The 23,650-nt window shown below is 40.0% G+C and overlaps 1 protein-coding gene across 1 annotated transcript in view; it reads right to left on the minus strand.

The window, feature by feature from the left end:
• Positions 1-969: 969 nt before the first annotated feature.
• LOC133660451 (forkhead box protein O3-like) overlaps positions 970-23,650 on the minus strand; it is a 206,977-nt gene continuing 184,296 nt past the window's right edge. Inside the window, exon 2 of the mRNA XM_062063955.1 lies at positions 970-4,485. Coding sequence (XP_061919939.1) covers positions 2,845-4,485 — 1,641 coding nt within the window. The 3' untranslated portion in view covers positions 970-2,844. The remainder of the gene's footprint in view (positions 4,486-23,650) is intronic.

Here is a 23,650-nt window from a genome sequence, read left to right on the forward strand (position 1 = left end):
CCTTTGTGCATTTATGCACAACGTTAAAAGTTTGGTGGACAAAATGAGACAGAAAAAGAAGTGGCATAAAACATGTCCTAGCAAGTCGGAGAAAGAAAAAAAAAAAATTTTTAAATTTTTTTTTTTTTAAATTAAAAAAAAAAAAAAAAGAAAGTCGGAGAAAGTTATACATGTAAACAAACTAAGGTGAGTTCAAGGACCGCCAAAATTAGTTGGACAAAACGGCGCTCGCCAAATACTGGAATCAGTGAAGCATGTTTAATACAAACAGTGTGCTTTATAACAATTAGGGAGGTTTGTGTCATGTTTGTCTTCCTACACAAACCATATTAAAACAACAAATATTTTTTTTCCCCTCATCTTTTTCCATTTTTCATACATTTTTGAAAAAGCTCCAGAGCGGCGCTAAAGATGCGGCTCTAGAGCCGCGGGTTGCCGACCCCTGCCGTAGTCGATAAGCTTCTTGTTATGGGACATTCATCCTGTCAGAAAGCGACTTGAAGATGATCTGTAAAACATCATCTATGCAACATTTTGACCAAAGACCCACCATCACATGTTATGTAGACCAGTGGTCCCCAACCCCCCCACCCCCCCATCCCCCGCCCCCCACCGGTCAGTGGGACAAATTTTCAAGCGTTGACCGGTCCGCAGCTACAAAAAGGTTGGGGACCACTGATGTAGACCACAAGGAAGTCTTTTACATTTAGAAAAAAATTATATATATATATATATATATATATATATATATATATATATATATATATATATGACTCCTTTATTGCGCCCTATAATCTGGTGCGCTTTATGTATGAAAAAGGATCGAAAATAAACCCTCTCATCGGCAGTGCGCCTTATGATCCGGGAAAAAAACGGAAAACACGGTGATATTTTTCACATTTTTTTCTTTAGAACTTTGTGCACATGGATTTTATATTCAAACAAACGACCAGTCTTTGTTTTTTTAAATGCATTTATTTAACAGTCACCAGATGATGAGATACATTCTTTTGAAAAAAAGAAATAGACAACAAAACTGATAATCCTTTTGAGACTTTTTTTTCCCTTAAAAACTATTTTACAATATTCTTAATATATAGATTTTGTACAAAATAAATGTAAGTCAAAACAGGGACGGGCGGAGGTCGACATCTTTAAAAAAGGGGGCGCGGGGAGAGAGCAGGTGGGAGGTACGGGAGTTGACTGGAAACAACTACCACAGTTAGGATTGGACAAAGACCCATCGTTCATAAATAAATAGAGCAAAACGAGACGGTTGTATCACGACTTGCTTTGGGAAAAGCCCGCACATTTTCCAGCAACGCAAGGATAGAAGAGTATTCACCTCAATAATGGGTCTGATAGTCTCTGCCATGTTTGACCTTTGGCTGGAACAATAAACACCCTTTAAGCCCCGCCCACCTTTTGTGTACAAATGGAGAGGGTTCTCCTTGGAGGTGCCCGAGAAGAGACTTGGGGGGGGGATGTCCTCTCCGTGACTCCCTCAAGGCCGATGATAAAGAAGCTTCAGACTAACCCCACCACCACCACGCGCTCCGGCACCGGCACCGGCACCGGCACCGCCTCCACCCCTGGCTCACAAACACAGAGACAATTGAGCAAAGCACAAACGTGGGCGGGCGGAAGAGTTCCGACCGGGAGGATGGGAGGAAGGTCATACTGCACTACATTTCACCGACGGAATTTCGTCAGCGCCGTTGGTCCGTAGAGTTACCAAGAACACAATGACAACACGACAACGGAATAAACACACACACACACACACACACACACAGAAAGGGGCGGGGACGGATGGCTTTGCGGGCTTCTCATCGATGTCTTGCCCAAAAGTGGACATTAGGGGAAAGGGGGATGGCAAGTCGTAGTGAGATACGGGAGGACGACGTGTTAGCTTCTCGATAATGACGCATTGCTGCCGCATCACTTTGGAGATTAAAAGCAAGATGCTGAATTTCAATCAAGCCCCATTAATGGCTCGCCGTGAGTAATGGCCACTTTGTCTCCGCTGGCAGGCGGAAGGAGAACGCCACTTCCAGACAGGGCCCGGGAGAGCGAGAAAGAGAGAGAGAGAGAGAGAGAGGGGCTCCAGAGGCCCAGGTGAGACAAGGTGATACAAGTTTTTAATTCAGCAAATTGCACGCAAGCGAGTAATGATGGAATCCACTTAGTGATGTCGTGACAACACGCCGGGGCCGCCGGCGAGAAGGACATTAACCAAACGTGGCGTCCAACAGAGGAGTCAAGGTCTGGATGTATGAGGCTGTAAATAACGGCGGTGCGAAGACACAGGCCGGGATTGATTGGCTCTCATGAGAGTGGATTTCATTAAGAAGGGAAAGCGGTCCTGAATCAGAAATTAATTTGGGTTTTCAATGATTTCTTGTACTTTCTTTTTCGGTCCCCACTTTGCCCGAAGGACTGATTAAGGGGCTTATTTAAGTTTGACATCTGACACTAGATTCTGACTGCGGTTGTTCGTGCCCAAAGAGTTGCAGCCCATACCCCCGCCCCGCCAAAGGTTCTGCCAGATCAAGACCCACTTGCAATAAAGTGCACTGAGAGTTCAGCTCTCATGGCAGATGAGAAGCAATGATGCTGAGAGATTGTCATCACAGTATAGCTGATATGAGGGAATACTTAACGGGACATGAGCTGGATCTCACAGGGGGAGGAGGGGCAAAAAAAGGAGGAAGTGGTGACAGACAACAAAGAAAGACATGGTCCTATAGTCTCTGTGTCAAGTAAGGAATGTCACAGTTGAACACAGTGCTTTATGGGTAACATTGTTCATTTTGTTAGGGCCCCGGTGGGTCCTACCGCATTTCAGCCAGGGACCCAGCTCTGGTTGCTGTGGGTTTGCTGTGGACCGGCAAGTCCGCTCATTCCCATCCCCATGCCCATGGTCACACCCATCCCCATTCCCATTCCGAGTCCCACCCCCTGAGCGAGGGAGCAGTCAAAGTTGAAGTCCATCTCCTCCCCAGAGTCCATGATGTCGTGGAGGAGGATGGACTCTACGTCGCAGTCCAGGCTGCCCTGGAACATATCGATGTCCAGGTCAGCGGGTAGTCTCTCGTGCGGGTGGGGTTGGTGGTAGCCGTGGTGGTAACTCCCATTGCCATTACTGCCCCCCATGCCCTGGCCCAGGTGGAAGGGTCCGTTAGCCATGGCTTGGTGTTGCGGCTCAGGGTAATGGTTGTGACGAGGGTGTGGATGAGGGGCGGTGGCCAAATGGCAAGAGTCCTGAGGCATGCCAAGCATCCCCGCTGGGTTAGGGGGCAGGGTGGTTGACGCCGGGAGGTGGGCGTGCGACGGTGGACTGTAAAGGTAGGGCGATTTGTGATTGTAAGTCTGCAGCTGGTTGCCGCATGGATTGAGGGGCAGCACTCGGGGCGGGGTGTGGTTATGACTGATGCTGTTGTGACTGAGGCTGTGAGATGAGTTGTGATTGTGTGACGGAGTATGGCTGTGAGTTCTGTTGTGACTGTGATGTCCATTGTGGTGACCGGCAAGGTGGCCGTGAGGGTTGGAGCCGTTACAAGCCATCATGTGATGGCCTTCTCTTTTGGGGACCAGCATCATGTCCTTCGAGCAGTACGGCTGCCCGGCTGAAACCCCCGTTAGCAGACTCTGCAGAGCGTTGCTGCTGGAGTATGTCCGCATTGTTCCCGAAAACCTGGCTGGCTTGTTCTCCTGGATGGTTTGCATGGGTGAGTGGTGGCGCATCATGCCCATGCCCGTCGCACCATACCCCCCTGCTCCATAAGAACCCTGGCCCTTCACTCCAGAGCTGTAGTGGTAGACTGAGGTCTGGTGCTTATGTCTGCCAACAGAGGGATGCTGTTGGTGTTGCTGCTGCTGTGAATGATGGTGATGATAGCCGTCCTCCATCAGCTGCTCATCAAGACAGATGGCACCTGTCAGGTTGGCCAGCTGAGGCAATTGCTCAAGGGGAGGACAGCGGTTGCCTGTCCCCATGGACGGAGAGCAGGCGGTCGGGGAGGGGTAGAGGTGTGGGGAGGTGGAACAGGACAGGTCTCCCTCCTCCGGTTCCTCCGGTTCCCCCTCAGCAAGGATGGGCGACAAGCGGCCGCTCAGAGTGGAGGCCGACGAGCTTGCCCTGGAGTGGAGATCTGTCCAGGCGTCGAACTCCCCATCCGTCCTGGATGCCCCTCCAGATCCGGGGAGACCTTTATGCGGTGGGCTGCCGTGATCAGGGGAGCCCTGAAGCCCGACGACAGCAGATACCGCTCCAATTCCAGGGCGTCCGACCCTTTTTCCCCGAATGCGACCTTTGCTCTTAAGATACTTGGTGTTGTTGTCCATGGAAACGGCTCGCCGCCGCGGGGCCTTGCCCATCTTCCCTCCATCAGGGTTCAGCATCCACCAGGAGCTCTTTCCAGTGCCCTCATTTTGAACACGGATGAAGCGCGTGTGGAGGGAGAGATTATGTCGGATGGAATTCTGCAGAGAAACGGAAGAAAATATGTGTGTTAAAGATCACATGACGACACTCCAGATCGTATCTTTGTGGTTCACATTGGACTGTTCTGGCCTCAGGCCTGTTTGCGCGGAATAGGCATGGGGTCTCTGTGCTGAGGGTTTTTTTGGGTAGACTATAGTTTAAGAACACTACTGATGATGCGCACCCGTAAATTTGATCCGTCAGGTCTTCCATTAACGTTCACTGTTCATTTTAATGTGTTCAGTCATTTATGCATTTGTGTTTCGCACAAGAGGTAGAACATCTCACTCTGTGTTCTCTGGAATCTAAGGCTGGCGATTGATTGGAGTTCGATCACGGGGATCAGCTGTTAGCATATTTCCTCGATCAAACATGGCGGAACTGATTGCAAAAACTGAAATCTAAGTAAGATGAAATATCTCAAATAAGGCTGATATTTGCTTATTTTCTGTCTAACAAGAAAACTCTTCTCACTAAGCAGATTTTATGTTAGAGTGTTTTACTTGTTTTAAGGGTTTTGGTCCTAAATGATGTCAGTAAGATATTACAGCTTGTTGCTGAGATTTGATGAGCTATATTGAGTAAAACATGCTTGAAACTAGAATATCAACTGTTGTGTCAGCAACACTCACAAGTAGAAAACTACTTTTTTAAAGTCATCATTTATTATTTCAAGCATGAAAAAAAAAAAATCATGACTTTGACACAATTGTGTCTCATAATTAAAACAGATGACAGCCAAATGGACTTTGCTGTTTTATTTTCAATGAAACAATAGAAAAAAGGTACTCCTATAGTAGCACAGTTGGCACAGTACAGTAAACGGACAGTTAATATTCAAACATTTAACATTTGACATTTCAAACCATTTTGAACAGAAATAGTTCATGCACATTCAGATAAAGTCCTCAAAATTACAATTCAAAAATGTTTGTCCGGGGGCCGGGCTGTATATATGCGCACTAATTGACTGAAAGAGCACGCACTTGGCGCGATGATGTCATGTTATCCATGGAAAAATGCATTTTTAGACCATATGATTTGCCTGAGCGGCTAGGAGACCACATCATCTGCTGTGATGATGTGGTCCTGATGGCTTCATCTGGCCAGGATCTTCAGCTCTCGCTGGATCGGTTCACAGCCGAGTGTGAAGCGACTGGAATGAGAATCAGCACCTCCAAGTCCGAGTCCATGGTTCTTGCCCGGAAAAGGATGGAGTGCCATCTCCGGGTTGGGGAGGAGACCCTGCCCCAAGTGGAGGAGTTCAAGTACCTCGGAGTCTTGTTCACGAGTGAGGGAAGAGTGGATCGTGAGATCCACAGGTGGATCGGTGCGGCGTCTTCAGTAATGCGGACGCTGTATCGATCCGTTGTGGTGAAGAAGGAGCTGAGCCGGAAGGCAAAGCTCTCAATTTAGCGGCCGATCTACGTTCCCATCCTCACCTATGGTCATGAGCTTTGGGTCATGACCGAAAGGACAAGATCACGGGTACAGTTGTCTTTACTCCCACAAAATGCACTAAAAAGGAAGCGAAACGCGGCCCTGAAACCGAAGTACGGAACGTAGCGTGGGTTAACTGTACTGCCGCACCTCTGGTAACAATTTCTAGAACAATTTCACTTGTGGATCAATTACGTTTGTCTCAGTCTAAGTCTAAGTCTAAACACAATTATGTATATATATTAGGGCTGCAACAAATAATCCATTAAATCGATTAAAATCGATTACAAAAATAGTTGGCCATTAATTTAGTCATCGATTAGTTGGATCTATGCTATGCGCATGCGCAGAGGCAATTTAATTTTTTTTTTTTTTTTTAATAAACCTTTATTTATAAACCGCAACATGTACAAACAGCTGAGAAACCATGATCAAAATAAGTATGGTGCCAGTATGCTGTTTTTTTCCCCAATAAAATACTGGAAAGGATAGAAATGTAGTTTGTCTCTTTTATCCGATTATTAATCGATTAATCAAAGTAATAATCGACAGATTAATAGATTATCAAATTAATCGTTAGTTGCAGCCCTAATAAATAAATAAATATATATATATATATATATATATATATATATATATATATATATATATATATATATATATATATATATATATATATATATATATATATATATATATATATATATATATATATATATATATATACATACACTTAGGGATGATACTCGAAACCGGTTTTCCCGGTTGTTTGATAAGAAAAGAACCGAGTCCTCGGACTCGAATCCCTTTTTGAGAACCGGTACCCGTTATCGAGACCACTATAGTAAAGGAAAAGAGTTGATTCTTTATTCGAATCCCGTCCCGACCAGAAATGCTCCGTGTGACATCACAAGAAATGACGTCATGTAGCTCAGTCATTAGGCGCAGATAGCGAAAGCAGGAAAACAATGGACGGGAAAAAGCGCTCCAAGGTGTAATAAAGTTCAAAACAAAAGCTATAATCCATCAAATAACTTTACTGAGAGATTTGAGCAGACTACAAACACATGACCAACACTTTTACCACCAACCGGAAACATAGCAACCAGGCTAGCAACGCACCTCCTTTACGGCAGCTGTCGCAACCTTCTTAAAACAACCGCAGCACATACATATATATACAACACTGCAGCACATACATATATATACAACACTGCAGCACATACATATATATACAACACCGCAGCACATACATATATATACAACATATATGACACCGCAGCACATACATATATATACAACACTGCAGCACATACATATATATACAACACTGCAGCACATACATATATATACAACACTGCAGCACATACATATATATACAACACTGCAGCACATACATATATATACAACATATATGACACCGCAGCACATACATATATATACAACACTGCAGCACATACATATATATACAACATATATGACACCGCAGCCCATACATATATATACAACATATATGACACCGCAGCACATACATATATATACAACACTGCAGCACATACATATATATACAACATATATGACACCGCAGCACATACATATATATACAACATATATGACACCGCAGCACATACATATATATACAACACTGCAGCACATACATATATATACAACATATATGACACCGCAGCACATACATATATATACAACACTGCAGCACATACATATATATACAACATATATGACACCGCAGCACATACATATATATACAACATATATGACACCGCAGCACATACATATATATACAACATATATGACACCGCAGCACATACATATATATACAACACTGCAGCACATACATATATATACAACATATATGACACCGCAGCACATACATATATATACAACACTGCAGCACATACATATATATACAACATATATGACACCGCAGCACATACATATATATACAACATATATGACACCGCAGCACATACATATATATACAACACTGCAGCACATACATATATATACAACATATATGACACCGCAGCACATACATATATATACAACACTGCAGCACATACATATATATACAACATATATGACACCGCAGCACATACATATATATACAACACTGCAGCACATACATATATATACAACATATATGACACCGCAGCACATACATATATATACAACATATATGACACCGCAGCACATACATATATATACAACACTGCAGCACATACATATATATACAACACTGCAGCACATACATATATATACAACACCGCAGCACATACATATATATACAACATATATGACACCGCAGCACATACATATATATACAACATATATGACACCGCAGCACATACATATATATACAACATATATGACACCGCAGCACATACATATATATACAACACTGCAGCACATACATATATATACAACATATATGACACCGCAGCACATACATATATATACAACACTGCAGCACATACATATATATACAACATATATGACACCGCAGCACATACATATATATACAACATATATGACACCGCAGCACATACATATATATACAACACTGCAGCACATACATATATATACAACATATATGACACCGCAGCACATACATATATATACAACACTGCAGCACATACATATATATACAACATATATGACACCGCAGCACATACATATATATACAACACTGCAGCACATACATATATATACAACATATATGACACCGCAGCACATACATATATATACAACATATATGACACCGCAGCACATACATATATATACAACACTGCAGCACATACATATATATACAACACTGCAGCACATACATATATATACAACATATATGACACTGCAGCACATACATATATATACAACACCGCAGCACATACATATATATACAACATATATGACACCGCAGCACATACATATATATACAACATATATGACACCGCAGCACATACATATATATACAACATATATGACACCGCAGCACATACATATATATACAACACTGCAGCACATACATATATATACAACATATATGACACTGCAGCACATACATATATATACAACACCGCAGCACATACATATATATACAACATATATGACACCGCAGCACATACATATATATACAACATATATGACACCGCAGCACATACATATATATACAACATATATGACACCGCAGCACATACATATATATACAACATATATGACACTGCAGCACATACATATATATACAACACTGCAGCACATACATATATATACAACATATATGACACCGCAGCTCATACATATATATACAACATATATGACACCGCAGCACATACATATATATACAACATATATGACACCGCAGCACATACATATATATACAACATATATGACACCGCAGCACATACATATATATACAACACTGCAGCACATACATATATATACAACACTGCAGCACATACATATATATACAACACATCTCCCTTTTTGAACTTTTGTTTTTCTTTCCTTGTAAACATTACAAAATCACACTGTATATGTGTTGTCTGTCTAATTATAAATAATGCAGACGAGGCGTGTTGGCTGAGTTCTTGACGTTTACTTTCACAGCGTGGCAACATGCAACACTTTTCGGGGCTACCGCGCATGCTCGTCACTCCCGTTGCATGCTGGGTAGTGTAGTTGTTATATTCTCTAGTTCATAACATTTTTCCTCCTATAAAGAAATAATGTTAACTCAATAAAGTGTATTTCTTTTTTTAGCTTTAACTTTTCATTTATTAGCATTGTAACCACATTTGCAAACAACTTTTCTCTTCATAGAATTTTCTTTCAATAAAGAAATAAAGTGCAAAAATGTCAAAGCATCATAACAAACAGTTATGTTCCAATAGCAGCAGAAGTGCACTTTTTGGAGAGCTGTATTATTTCCAGTTTTGTGCCCAAGGGACTGATTTTATTGAACACTATATTATTATTTATACACCTATAGTGATCACAGAGACAGCTTGTTTTTGTGTTACTGTATATATTTGTTTCTCTGAAAAATCCCACTTAATATACTTTGGGTAACAACAGTCAATATTTATTTATTTTTATTTTATTTTTTTAGGTGGGTAACAGTCAATATTTATTTATTTATTAGATTTTATTTTTTTATTATATAATAAAAGTGAGCTTTTGTTAAACCAAATATTGTGTGTTTTTTTCCATATACAACAACCTATCTGGACTCCATAAGAGAATCGATAAGGAATCGGTTCGATAAGAGGATTCGATAATAGGCTCGAACTCGATAATTCCTTATCAAACATCATCTCTACATACACTACCGTTCAAAAGTTTGGGGTCACATGTAAATGTCCTTATTTTTGAAGGAAAAGCACTGTACTTTTTAATGAAGATAACTTTAAACTAGTCTTAACTTTACAGAAATACACTCTATACATTGCTAATGTGGTAAATGACTATTCTAGCTGCAAATGTCTGCTTTTTGGTGCAATATCTACATAGGTGTATAGAGGCCCATTTCCAGCAACTATCACTCCAGTGTTCTAATGGTACAATGTGTTTGCTCATTGGCTCAGAAGGCTAATTGATGATTAGAAAACCCTTGTGCAATCATGTTCACACATCTGAAAACAGTTTAGCTCCTTACAGAAGCTACAAAACTGACCTTCCTTTGAGCAGATTGAGTTTCTGGAGCATCACATTTGTGGGGTCAATTAAACGCTCAAAATGACCAGAAAAAGAGAACTTTCATCTGAAACTCGACAGTCTGTTCTTGTTCTTAGAAATGAAGGCTATTCCACTAAATTGTTTGGGTGACCCCAAACTTTTGAACGGTAGTGTATGTAGAAGACAAGTGTTGTCATTTTATTTAATATGAGCAACAACTTGAGGCAGTTTAATGTTGATTAACGTGGGCAGGATTATTATAGTGTTCCCAATGTTAAAAGGATAAAGTCATTGTTTACAAATTTGGTAAATAAATAACCGAAAAATTTATATTTTGTTGTTTTCTTACTGTACCGAAAATGAACCGAACCGTGACCTCTAACCCGAGGTACGTACCGAACCGAAATTTTTGTGTACCGTTACACCCCTATTATATAAATGTATATATATATATATATACTAGGGCTGCAACTAACGATTAATTTGATAATCGATTAATCTGTCGATTATTACTTTGATTAATCGATTAATAATCGGATAAAAGAGACAAACTACATTTCTGTCCTTTCCAGTATTTTATTGGGGGGAAAACAGCATACTGGCACCATACTTATTTTGATTATTGTTTCTCAGCTGTTTGTACATGTTGCAGTTTATAAATAAAGGTTTATAAAAAAATAAAAAATAAAAAATTGCCTCTGCGCATGCGCATAGCATAGATCCAACGAATCGATGACTAAATTAATCGCCAACTATTTTTATAATTGATTTTAATCGATTTAATTGATTAGTTGTTGCAGTCCTAATATATATATATATATATATATATATATATATATATATATATATATATATATATATATATATATATATATATATATATATATATATATATATATATATATATATATATATATATATATATATTCAGCCCGGTCCCTGGCCAATTTTTTATTTATTGTAATTTTGAAGAATTTACCTGAATGTGCATGAACTCTTTAAATTGTTATTTTCACTTTATTTGAATCAGTTGGCGAGCGGCCGCACTCTTTAGTCATCACCTAAGTAAACGTTTAGTAAAATCATTGATTAGAATTGTTTAAAGACTCTTCCCACTGCCATTAATCAATTCCTACTTTGATGGCTCCAGCCATGATTGTAATATATTACAGATATTACGGTAAACATGGCTATTCCACAAAATTGTTTGGGTGACCCCAAACTTTTGAACGGTAGTGTATATTCATACATATATGAACAAAATGACAGTTGCAGGCATGTGATTTGAAGTTAATGAAAAAGACTGAAAATAAGGCAGGTCCAGGGCGGTAAAAAGACGTATTTCTGACTATAGACATGCCTGCAGTTAGCATACATTACCTCGATCAAACATGGCAAAATATACTGCAGTAGTAAACAGTAGGGATGCAACGGTACTCCCTGCTGTAATTAATAAATAATAATCGTGATATTAACTGAGATCAGAAAAAATAAATTGTGATACAAGAGTCTGTGAATGATTGGCAGATGATCAGTCCAGCTTGGATAGGCTTCAGCCCCCAGACGACCCTGATACGAGGTGTAGAAAACAGACGGACGTCCTCTCGGAATTGCAACATTGTTGACACGGTCAAAGCAGACATCCAAACACAATCACAACCATCAGCAGCACTTCTGCTTCTTCCAAGTCTTCCACGTCCGTTATTACTGGACTCCGTGCAATCAGTGTCAAAAGAATAACGTCACAGCTGTCATTAGATCGGGAACACAAACACAGCCTCCGCCAGAGAGGCGCTAGGCCCTGTCAGTCGCCGCCAACCTGAAACGACCTGCGACTGCCATCTTTAAAGGCTCTCTCTCAGTGCACACGTCAATCCTCCCACTTTCATCTCCATCAATCCATCTGTCCTCCTCTACGTCTTCATTCAAGCTCGGGGCCCGACGTAAGCTGCCGAGAATGTGTGTGTACTGTATGTTGGAAGCCAGTCTATGTCTGGCTTAGTGCCAGCCATGTTGCGCTCTGAATGGGGGGGATGTATCACAAGACTGAGCTGGGGGGCAAGGAAGGCTAATGGATGTATCCCAATTTCCAATATCTATTGCCACTGCCAAGCTCCTTCCTTCCCTGCCTCCATTTTTTCTGTCTGCACCACAACACCCTGTTTCTATTTTGTTCCTGATTTTCTTTTCTCTTATATTGCCCACAACAATCCTTTTCCATCTGTGCTTTCAACCGCCCTTCCGTTCAGTTATGCAGTGTGTCACCAATTACTTAACCATTACAGCAGTGGAGGCTCCTCTATGGGGGTCTTGGGGCACTAGGAGGTTAACCCCTTTACTACTGTTACCCCAGGGGGCCCTTGGCAAAGGCCTAGTACTGTTACCCCAGGTGGCCCTTGGCAAAGCCCTAGTACCTGACTGTCCCCTAGCCAGGGATACGGTGAAGACCTCAACGGCGGAGGAGGCGGAAGACGGTAGATGTAAGAACTAAGGGTGTAACGCAGGGGTGTCCAAAGTGCGGCAACAGAAGAAATTAACAAATTAAAAAGATGGTTTGACAAAAACTGACTATCGTTGAATCTTAGTAAAACTAAAATAATGCTATTTGGTAACTGTAGAAGAGAAAGTCAAACACAAATACAAATAGACGGAATAGAAATTGAAAGAGTAAATGAAACCACATTTCTAGGTATAATGATTGATGATAAATTGAACTGGAAATCTCACGTAAAAAATATACAACATAAAGTTGCGAGAAACACGTCAATAATGAACAAAGCAAAACATGTTCTAGAGCAGGGGTCACCAACGCGGTGCCCGCGGGCACCAGGTAGCCCGTAAGGACCAGATGAGTAGCCCGCTGGCCTGTTCTAAAAATAGCTCAAATAGCAGCACTTACCAGTGAGCTGCCTCTATTTTTTAAATGGTATTTATTTACTAGCAAGCTGGTCTCACTTTGCCCGACATTTTTAATTCTAAGAGAGACAAAACTCAAATAGAATTTGAAAATCCAAGAAAATATTTTAAAGACTTGGTCTTCACTTGTTTAAATAAATTCTTTTTTTTTTTTTTACTTTGCTTCTCATAACTTTCAGAAAGACAATTTTAGAGAAAAAATACAACCTTAAAAATGATTTTAGGATTTTTAAACACATATACCTTTTTACCTTTTAAATTCCTTCCTCTTCTTTCCTGACAATTTAAATCAATGTTCAAGTAAATTTATTTTTTTTATTGTGAAGAATAATAAATAAATTGTAAGTTAATTCTTCATTTTAGCTTCTGTTTTTTCGACGAAGAATATTTGTGAAATATTTCTTCAAACTTATTATGATTAAAATTCAAAAAAAATATTCTGGCAAATCTAGAAAATCTGTAGAATCAAATTTAAATCTTATTTCAAAGTCTTTTGAATTTCTTTTAAAATTTTTGTTCTGGAAAATCTAGAAGAAATAATGATTTGTCTTTGTTAGAAATATAGCTTGGTCCAATTTGTTATATATTCTAACAAAGTGCAGATTGGATTTTAACCTATTTAAAACATGTCATCCAAATTCTACAATTAATCTTAATCAGGAAAAATGACTAAAGATGTTCCATAAATTATTTTTTAAATTTTTTCAAAAAGATTCGAATTAGCTAGTTTTTCTCTTCTTTTTTTCGGTTGAATTTTGAATTTTAAAGAGTCGAAATTGAAGATAAACTATGTTTCAAAGTTTAATTGTCATTTTTTTTCGTGTTTTCTCCTCTTTTAAACCATTCAATGAAGTGTAAATGTCATTCATTATTAATAATAACATAGAGTTAAAGGTAAAATGAGCAAATTGGCTATTTCTGGCAATTTATTTAAGTGTGTATCAAACTGGTAGCCCTTCGCATTAATCACTACCCAAGAAGTAGCTCTTGGTTCAAAAAGGTTGCTGACCCCTGCTTTAAAGTCATATCCAACAATTGCGACGACGACTTTTTACTGTCAACTGAGTTTCGTTTTTTTAATGATTTCTGCTGATGGTGTGCCTCTGGATTTTTTCAATGCAAAAAAATGTGCCTTGGCTCAGAAAAGGTTAAAAAACATTGATATAGTGTATATCAGTGGTCCCCAACCTTTTTGTACTTGCGGACCGGTCAATGCTTGAAAATGTGTCCCACGGACCGGGGGGGAGGGGTAGTATTATTATTTTATTTATTTTTTTTGTCATAAAGAAATACAATCATGTGTGCTTACGGACTGTATCCCTGCAGACTGTATTGATTTATATTGATATATATAGTATATATTGTATTTTTTATGTTGATTTAATTAATTTTTTTTTTTTTTAATTTTTTTTTTAACTTCTTGTGCGGCCATGGCCCGGTACCGGTCCGTGGACCGATTGGTACCGGGCCGCGGCCGCACAAGAAGTTTAAAAAAAATAAATAAATAAATAAAAAAATAAATAAAATAAAAAATAAATTGGTGCCCCCGGTGGTTGTGGACCACTGGTGTATATGAATGAGGTAGCTCCAATCCACTTGCTCAATTGAAAAGTAGCTCGCCTGCAGAAAAAGTCAGGACACCCCTGTGCAAAAGAGTCGGTCGGAGCAATTTTTTTGGGGGGGAGGAGGGAATACTGCTACAATAGGTTGATTGAGGGAGAGGGGTACGCGCACTTCCACCATCTCCATTATGTTGCAGATTATTTGTATTCACGGCGACGTGCGCGGCGGGGGGAAACAAATCAAATTGTGGCAGAGAAAGCGGCAGAGGAGGGAGGGGAAGTGAATTCAGGTGATCTGTGAATGCCTCCTTGGGTTATCTTTCCGTGACACCTCCAGTGCCGCGTCGCCATAGCAACCGGATAAACGTGCAACGGCAGAACTACATCATAATGTGAGGAGAGGAGGGGGGGGAGGGAGGATGTGAGAGCTTCTTTTGATGCCGCTGCTCCAACACTAAACAGCCTTTCATCTGCGCTGTGCGCAGGCCCGCAGGGGACGCCCGCTTCGTGCTACTGACGGCTCGTCGGCGCGCCAGCTCGCCCAGCCCCAAAGCCGCCACATCCTTCCGTCGTCTCGGACGCCCGCTTCGTGCTACTGACGGCTCGTCGGCGCGCCAGCTCGCCCAGCCCCAAACCCGCCACATCCTTCCGTCGTCTCAAACCCGACTGGCTCGTGCCACCTATCGCACGCCGCTTAAAAATCGGCAGCGTCGCTTCCCGCGTGACCGATTCGTGCTTCGATTAAATCCACGTCCAGCGCCGCCCTAGTGGCTCCCTGGAGTTTTTTCAAAAATGTATGAAAATGGAAAAAAGATGAGGAAAAAATATAGATTTTTTGTTGTAATATGGTTTCTGTAGGCCAGACTACTGCAACGCACTTCTTGTCGGGATCCCCTGCAAGAACATCCAGAAATAGCTATAACTATTTGGCTGTTCTAGTTTTTATTTTTATTTATTTTTTTATTAACTTTTTTATTTATTTATTTATTTATTTATTTATGTATTTATTTATTTATTTATTTATTTTTTTTTGTTTTTTTGTTAATACACTGTAGCACTTTGAGATAGTTTACTCAATATAAAGTGGTTTATACAAATAAAATCTATTATTATTATAATTATAAGCTGCAATACATACAGAATAGTGCTGCTAGGATCCTGACGAGAGTGTGGAAATATGACCATATCTCACCAACTCTCAAATCCCTTCACTGGCTTCCTGTTCCACTCAGGATTGAATTCAAATGCCCCCCCCCCTCTACCTCAAAGAACTACTCACCCCCAAATCCTCCACACCACACCTCCGCTCCGGACGGGCTAACCTCCTCCAACCTCAGAGGACAAAGCTACGAACAATGGGAGACCGGGCTTTCTGCTTCGCCGCTCCTAGTCTGTGGAACGCTCTCCCTGACCACCTGAGGGCACCACAGACTGTGCTTAAAAACCCTTCTTTTTAAAAAAGCCTTTTTTTTATATATATATATATATGCATACTAATCCTAGCTATTAGGCTGTTCTAGTTTTTATTTTTATTTTTTTTTAATTATCTTTTTATTTTTATTTTTTATTTTATTTTAATACACTGTAGCACTTTGAGGTCGATTACTCAATGTAAAGTGCTTTTTACAAATAAAATATATTATTATTATTAGGCTTGCAACTAACAACTAATTTGATAATCGATTAATCCGTCAATTATTACTTCGATTAATCGATTAATAATCGGATAAAAGAGACAAACTACATGTCTATCCTTTCCAGCATTTTATTGAGAAAAAAAACAGCGTACTGGCACCATACTTATTTTGATTATTGTTTCTCAGCTGTTTGTACATGTTGCAGTTTATAAATAAAGGTTTATTAAAAAAAATTTTAAAAAGTAGCCTCTGCGCATAGATCCAACGAATCGATGACTAAATTAATCGCCAACTATTTTTATAATCGATTTAATCAATTAGTTGTTGCAGCCCTGATTATTATTATTATTCTGTAGGAGGACAAACATGACACAAACCTTGTTAATTGTTAAAAAACCCCACTGTGTATATTAAACATGCTTCACCGATGAGAGGATTTGGCGCGCGCCGTTTTGTCCTGCTAATTTCGGAAGTCTTTGAACGCACCGTAGTTTGTCGACATGTACAACTAGATATGTCGGCCGATAAATGCTTTAAAATGTCATATCGGAAATTATCTGTATCGGTTTCAAAAAGTAAAATGTATGACTTTTTAAAACGCCGCTGTACGGAGTGGTACACGGACGTAGGGAGAAGTACAGAGCAGTTGTGTCTCCCAGTCATACTTGCCAACACTCCCCATTTTCCCGGGAGACTCCCGAATTTCAGTGCCCCTCCCGAAAATCTCCCGGGGCAACCATTCTCCCGAATTTCTCCCGATTTCCACCCAGACAACAATATTGGCGGGCACTGCCTTTGCGTGCCGGCCCAATCACATAATATCTACGGCTTTTCACACACACAAGTGGATGCAAGGCATACTTGGTCAACAGCCATACAGGTCACACTGAGGGTAGCCGTATAAACAACTTTAACACTGTTACAAATATGCGCCACACTGTGAACCCACACCAAACAAGAATGACAAACACATTTGGGGAGAACATCCGCACCGTAACACAACATAAACACAACAAATACCCAGAACCCCTTGCAGCACTAACTCTTCCGGGACGGTACAATATACACCCCCAACCCCGCCCACCTCAACCTCCTCATGCACTTTGTGACTTCAATAATAAATATGGCAGTGCCATGTTGGCATTTTTTTCCATAACTTGAGTTGATTTATTTTGGAAATCCTTGTTACATTGTTTAATGCATCCAGCGGGGCATCACAACAAAATTAGGCATAATAATGTGTTAATTCCACGACTGTATATATCGGTTGATATCGGAATCTGTAATGAAGTGTTGGATAATATCGGATATCGGCAAAAAAGCCACTATCGGACATCTCTAATGTACAGTACAGGCCAAACGTTTGGACACGCCTTCTCATTTCAATGTGTTTTCTTTATTTTCACGACTATTTACATTGTAGATTGTCACTGAAGGCATCAAAACTATGACACCTGGGAAGTGAAAACCCTTTCAGGGTGACTACCTCTTGAAGCTCATGGAGAGAATGCCAAGAGTGTGCAAAGCAGCTATCAGAGCAAAGAGTGGCTATTTTGAAGAAACTAGAATATAAAACATGTTTTCAGTTATTTCACCTTTTTTTGTTGTTGTTAAGTACATAACTCCACGTGTGTTCATTCATAGTTGTGATGCCTTCAGTGACAATCTACAATGTAAATAGTCATGAAAATAAAGATTGAATGAGAAAGTGTGTCCAAACTTTTGGCCTGTACTGTACATCCCACACTAGGCACAAGCCCAAAACACAAAAATAATGAGCAAGACGGGGCGGTATAGCTCGGTTGGTAGAGTGGCCGTGCCAGCAACTTGAGGGATCCAGGTTCGATCCCAGCTTTTACCATGAATTGATTGACAAGCGGTAGAAAATGGATGGATGGATGGATGATTATCGTGGACCCCGACTTATAAACAAGTTGAAAAACTTATTGGGGTGTTACCATTTAGTGGTCAATTGTACGGAATATGTACTGCACTGTGCAATCTACTAATACAAGTTTCAATCAATCAATCAATCAATCAATTCTGCCATTCGAGTCACTGCCGTTGTGTCCTTGGGCAAGATACTTTACCCACCCACACTGGTTTAAATGTAACTCAGATATTGGGTTTCACTATGTAAAGCGCTTTGAGTCACTAGAGCATACTTGCCAACCTTGAGACCTCCGAATTCGGGAGATGGGGGTTGGGGGTGCGGGGTTTGGTGGTAGCTGGGGGTGTATATTGTAGCGTCCCGGAAGAGTTAGTGCTGCAAGGGGTTCTGGGTATTTGTTATGTTGTGTTACGGTGCGGATGTTTTCCCGCAATGTGTTTGTCATTCTTGTTTGGTGTGGATTCACAGTGTGGCGCATATTTGTAACAGTGTTAAAGTTGTTTATACGACCACCCTCAGTGTGACCTGTATGGCTGTTGCATAAAGCCGTAGATATTATGTGATTGGGCCGGCACGCAAAGGCAGTGCCTTTAAGGTTTATTGGCGCTCTGTACTTCTCCCTACGTCCGTGTACACAGCAGCCTTTTAAAAAGTCATAAATGTTACTTTTTGAAACCGATACCGATAATCTTGAAACCGATACCGATCATTTCCGATATTACATTTTAAAGCATTTATCGGCCCATAATAACGGCAGTCTGATATTATCGGACATCCCTAGTATCAACACTACCGATTTATTGATCGATCCATCTTCCCCTTACGTGTCTGCCTGCCTTTGGTCGCCCAACAGTTCTATCATATTTTCTCTGGAGACTCGTATTGATATCAAACTGCTTTTCATTGAGGGCCACACGGCAGTTATGACTGCCATCAGAGGGCCGCGTGTAACAGTCAATAATTATTAATTATATACATTTTTTTGAGTAGACTGACGATTTAACAGTAAAAACGTTCCATTTACAAAATGTTACTGTAAAATATAGAGTTTTTTAATTTTTTTTACAACATTTTACGGTAAATGGAAAAACAGTACCACCGTTTTTTTGGTGGGGTTTTTTTACGGAAAAAGCTGTCAGTTTAGTTGCCAGAATTTTTGTGTTAAATTGACATTGGTTTTTACAACATTATATTGTTCATGGAAAAACGGTACAAGATCTTTTTTTTTTTCTGGCAACTTAGCTGCCAGTTTTTCTAGCGTAAAAACAAATGTACCGTCTTCCCATTGACAGTAATACACCGTTAAAAACAACAACCGTAGATTTTACAGTCAAAAACTGGCAGCTCAGTCAACAGAATTTTAACGCAAAAACAGTAGTTTTTTTTCAATTTACAGTAATATGCTGTAAAGAACAAAGTAAAATGTATTGTCATTTTTATCAATTTAATGGGTAGTTTGCTGTAAAGTGAAGTATTTGTATTAATGTTTATTTAGACAAAAAATTTTTTGGAAAGTATGATAATATTCTGTAGTATTTGTTGCAATAATGAATACTATTAAAGTTTAAAAGGTATGCAATTTTAGCATTTTTTTCTGTCAAAATTTTAAAAATCCATTACATTTAGTGAGAAAATATGAAGTACTTTATTGACGCATATCATTTCCAGGTGTTTGCGGGCCAGATAAAATGATGCCGCGGGCCAGATCTGGCCCCCGGGTCTTGAGTTTGACACATGTGGCCTATTTGTTAATTTCCTGTTAATAACTGCCTTTTCAAGATACTTTAGCTATCCGCACTTACTGTCTGTAACACGTTTAGCCTCGTCCCCCAGTGATAATAATACTTGTAAGAAATACAGTTTATTTTCCTGTATTGGATAATTATTGAATTAAGGATGTTGCTCCACACTGTAATTCTAAAGACTTTGGTGCTTTATTATGAAATAGTTTTGTTAGCGTCTGGTAAATGAAGGCTACATCAAGCTTCCTAAACCGTTGTAGCCTACAGTCTACGGCAGGCCTGGGCAATTATTTTGCCCCCGGGGGGCCAAAATTAGAGGAAAAAAAATGTGTCTGGATCACTAATACAAAACCTGACAATAATGTCTGATTGAATGCTAAAAACTTTATGACAGACCAACTTAAACGGATTGGAATTTTACATTTTTTTTACTGAATGAGACACCCAGAATGCACATGAAAATAAAGAATGTGGGATTTACAATATTAAAACCTCTAAAGGCTTAGTGGCCACATGCGTGGACAGCACCTTTTAGCTCTTATTTCCAAAATTGTGTACACTACTGAATTGGGGTCTTATGGCCGCTTATGTGGACACTTATACTGCCATCTGGTGGTGTCAGAAGAGTATAACATACAATGGAATTTGGAAAAAAAAAAAGTGTAAAAATAAGAATTAGCATGTCACTAAACATGAAGTACACATTTGTGTACTTATGGACTAAGTACATCATATCGAAAGATGATTCTTAGTTTTTATTCTAATTAGGGTCCAATAAGCCCAAATAGCAAAGAGAAACAAAAAATAAGCATGTAAACAAACAGCTTGGGCCTTAAGAGGTTAACTATGAATGATAAAACACTGAATATTGATAACGTATGAACGTTACCCCCCCCCTCTACATCCACATATTTTACAACCAAGCGAAATGCAACAAACACAGCAAAAATATAAACGCGAAGGTTAAAAAAACAAAAAACACCTACAATCTGATACATCACTAAGCTTTAGAAGTTTGTTGTAAAAATATCCTTCCGCGTGTGTCCCTGACACCCGCATATCAGGCTGGCCGCTCTGTGGAAACTAGGGCTGCAACAACTAATCGATTAAATCGATTAGAATCTTTTATAAAAATAGTTGGCGATTAATTTAGTCATCGATTCGTTGGATCTATGCTATGCGCATGCGCATAGGCAACTATTTTTATTCATTTATTTGTATTTTTTATAAACCTTTATTTATAAACTGCAACATGTACAAACAGCTGAGAAACACTAATCAAAATAAGTATGGTGCCAGTATGCTGTTTTATTTTCAATAAAATACCGGAAAGGATAGAAATGTAGTTTGTCTCTTTTATCCGATTATTAATCGATTAATCGAAGTAATAATCGTCAGATTAATGGATGATGAAATGAGTTGTTAGTTGCAGCCCTAGTGGAAACGCTCCCCCACCCACACTGCTTGGTGCCTCGTCTGAGCTGCTGTGACTTAGTAACTCATTAGAAAGTAGACCTGCACTTGTCACTTTCAAAAAACAAACAAAATGATGGCTAGTTGAGCAACAATCGTGTTCCCATGTTTAGTTTTTACTCATTGGTTTTTTTCTAGTCTGCACTTTGTCTGTGTTATTATTATTATTGGTTTTTATCTAGTCTGCACTTTGTCTGTATTATTACTATTATCATTATTATCAACTCATTCTATTTTGTATTTTCCTATTTTAATGATGTTGCATCTGTGTTGTTGTTGTTGTTGGGGACAATTGTGGTGAAAAGGGTTTGGCTACAAACACATCGGATAACTGTTTCAGATGTCTATGTTTTTGTATCTTTCCCTATTTCAAATAAACCTCTATAATAATAATAATAAGATTGCCATAGTAACTAATTAGATTGCCATAGTAACTAGTATATCATGCAAAAGTGCAGATACCAAGCATTGAAATACTTTGTTTAGTTCAAGATTTGAAAACATATTTTTTTGATTGATTGAACCTTTTATTAGTATATTGCACAGTACAGTACATATTCCGTACAATTGACCACTAAATGGTAACACCCCAATAAGTTTTTCAACTTGTTTAAGTCGGGGTCCACGTTAATCAATTCATGGTACTGCACATCACTACAGTTTCCATCTTAAAGATGTAAAAAAATGATTTGGGAATATCCGGCGGGCCTTAATTTGCCCAGGTCTGGTCTATGGTACACCCTCGCCAAGCTTTACTTCCACTTCAGGCTGCAACTCTGTGTGACCTCTTCTGAGTCCAAATCTCCATTTTATCCCCATGTGAGGGAAGAGCAGCCACACTGAACTTGGAGGGATTTGCCGCCGTTCCCAAACCCTCTTTATCTGATGAATCCACCTGCTAGAGAGATTTGGGAGATTTCGGACGCTGGCCATGCACGGCCCCGCCGTCCTCGCCGTTAAACGGTGTACGTTGTGGCGCACGTAAGCAGCAAGGAACAAGGAAAGTCTGGCAGGCAGGTGTGGCTCTCGTCTGCCTCGACATTGCATCACTCAGAGTCGGGGGGGCAATTTGGCCAAACGATGGCCCCCACGCCCCCGAAACAGGCAGTCACTACTAATCCCTCTCTATCCCGGAGTAATCCCAGACAATCCTGGGCTAATCCCAAGTAGATTCAGGGACACTCCCAGCTGGGCGTCTCACTGAGAGCCACGCCAGGTCACCACGGCCCAGATGCGACACTCAACTCTTATAGAACTATTCCAAACGCCACGTTTCCACCTAGCTACCTTAACTCGCCGCCGTCCTTGAGGAGGGACGCCTCGCCACGTTTTCAGCCCTTCAGATTGAATAGAATAAAATCCAAAACTTTATTATGTATTAAATATTCATAGAATGGAAATTCTCTTTCAGCCCCCCTGGCTTGCCGAGGCAGACAAATGAAGCCCAGAGAAACATACAATGACAGGGGAACACACACATCACACGCTAGGGTCCGCCGAGCTACTTCCTATTCAAATTACCCCCCCCACCCCTCCTTAATACAACGGGCCGTCTAGAAAAGGGCGCTAAATAATTAATGAAGCGGTGGCGGGGCCGCTCCCGGAATATTACAGAGACAAAAACAGCGCAACAAGAGTTGTAAGAAAATAGTTGCTGGCGTTTTTCCGGTTGCCAAACGCTTGATTGATTGATTGATTGAGACTTTTATTAGTAGGTTGCACAGTGAAGTACATATTCCGTACAATTGACCACTAAATGGTAACACCCCAATAAGTTTTTCAACTTGTTTAAGTCGGGGTCCACTTAAATT

The sequence above is a fragment of the Entelurus aequoreus genome, linkage group LG11 (assembly GCF_033978785.1).
Source record: "Entelurus aequoreus isolate RoL-2023_Sb linkage group LG11, RoL_Eaeq_v1.1, whole genome shotgun sequence".
NCBI lineage: Eukaryota > Metazoa > Chordata > Actinopteri > Syngnathiformes > Syngnathidae > Entelurus > Entelurus aequoreus.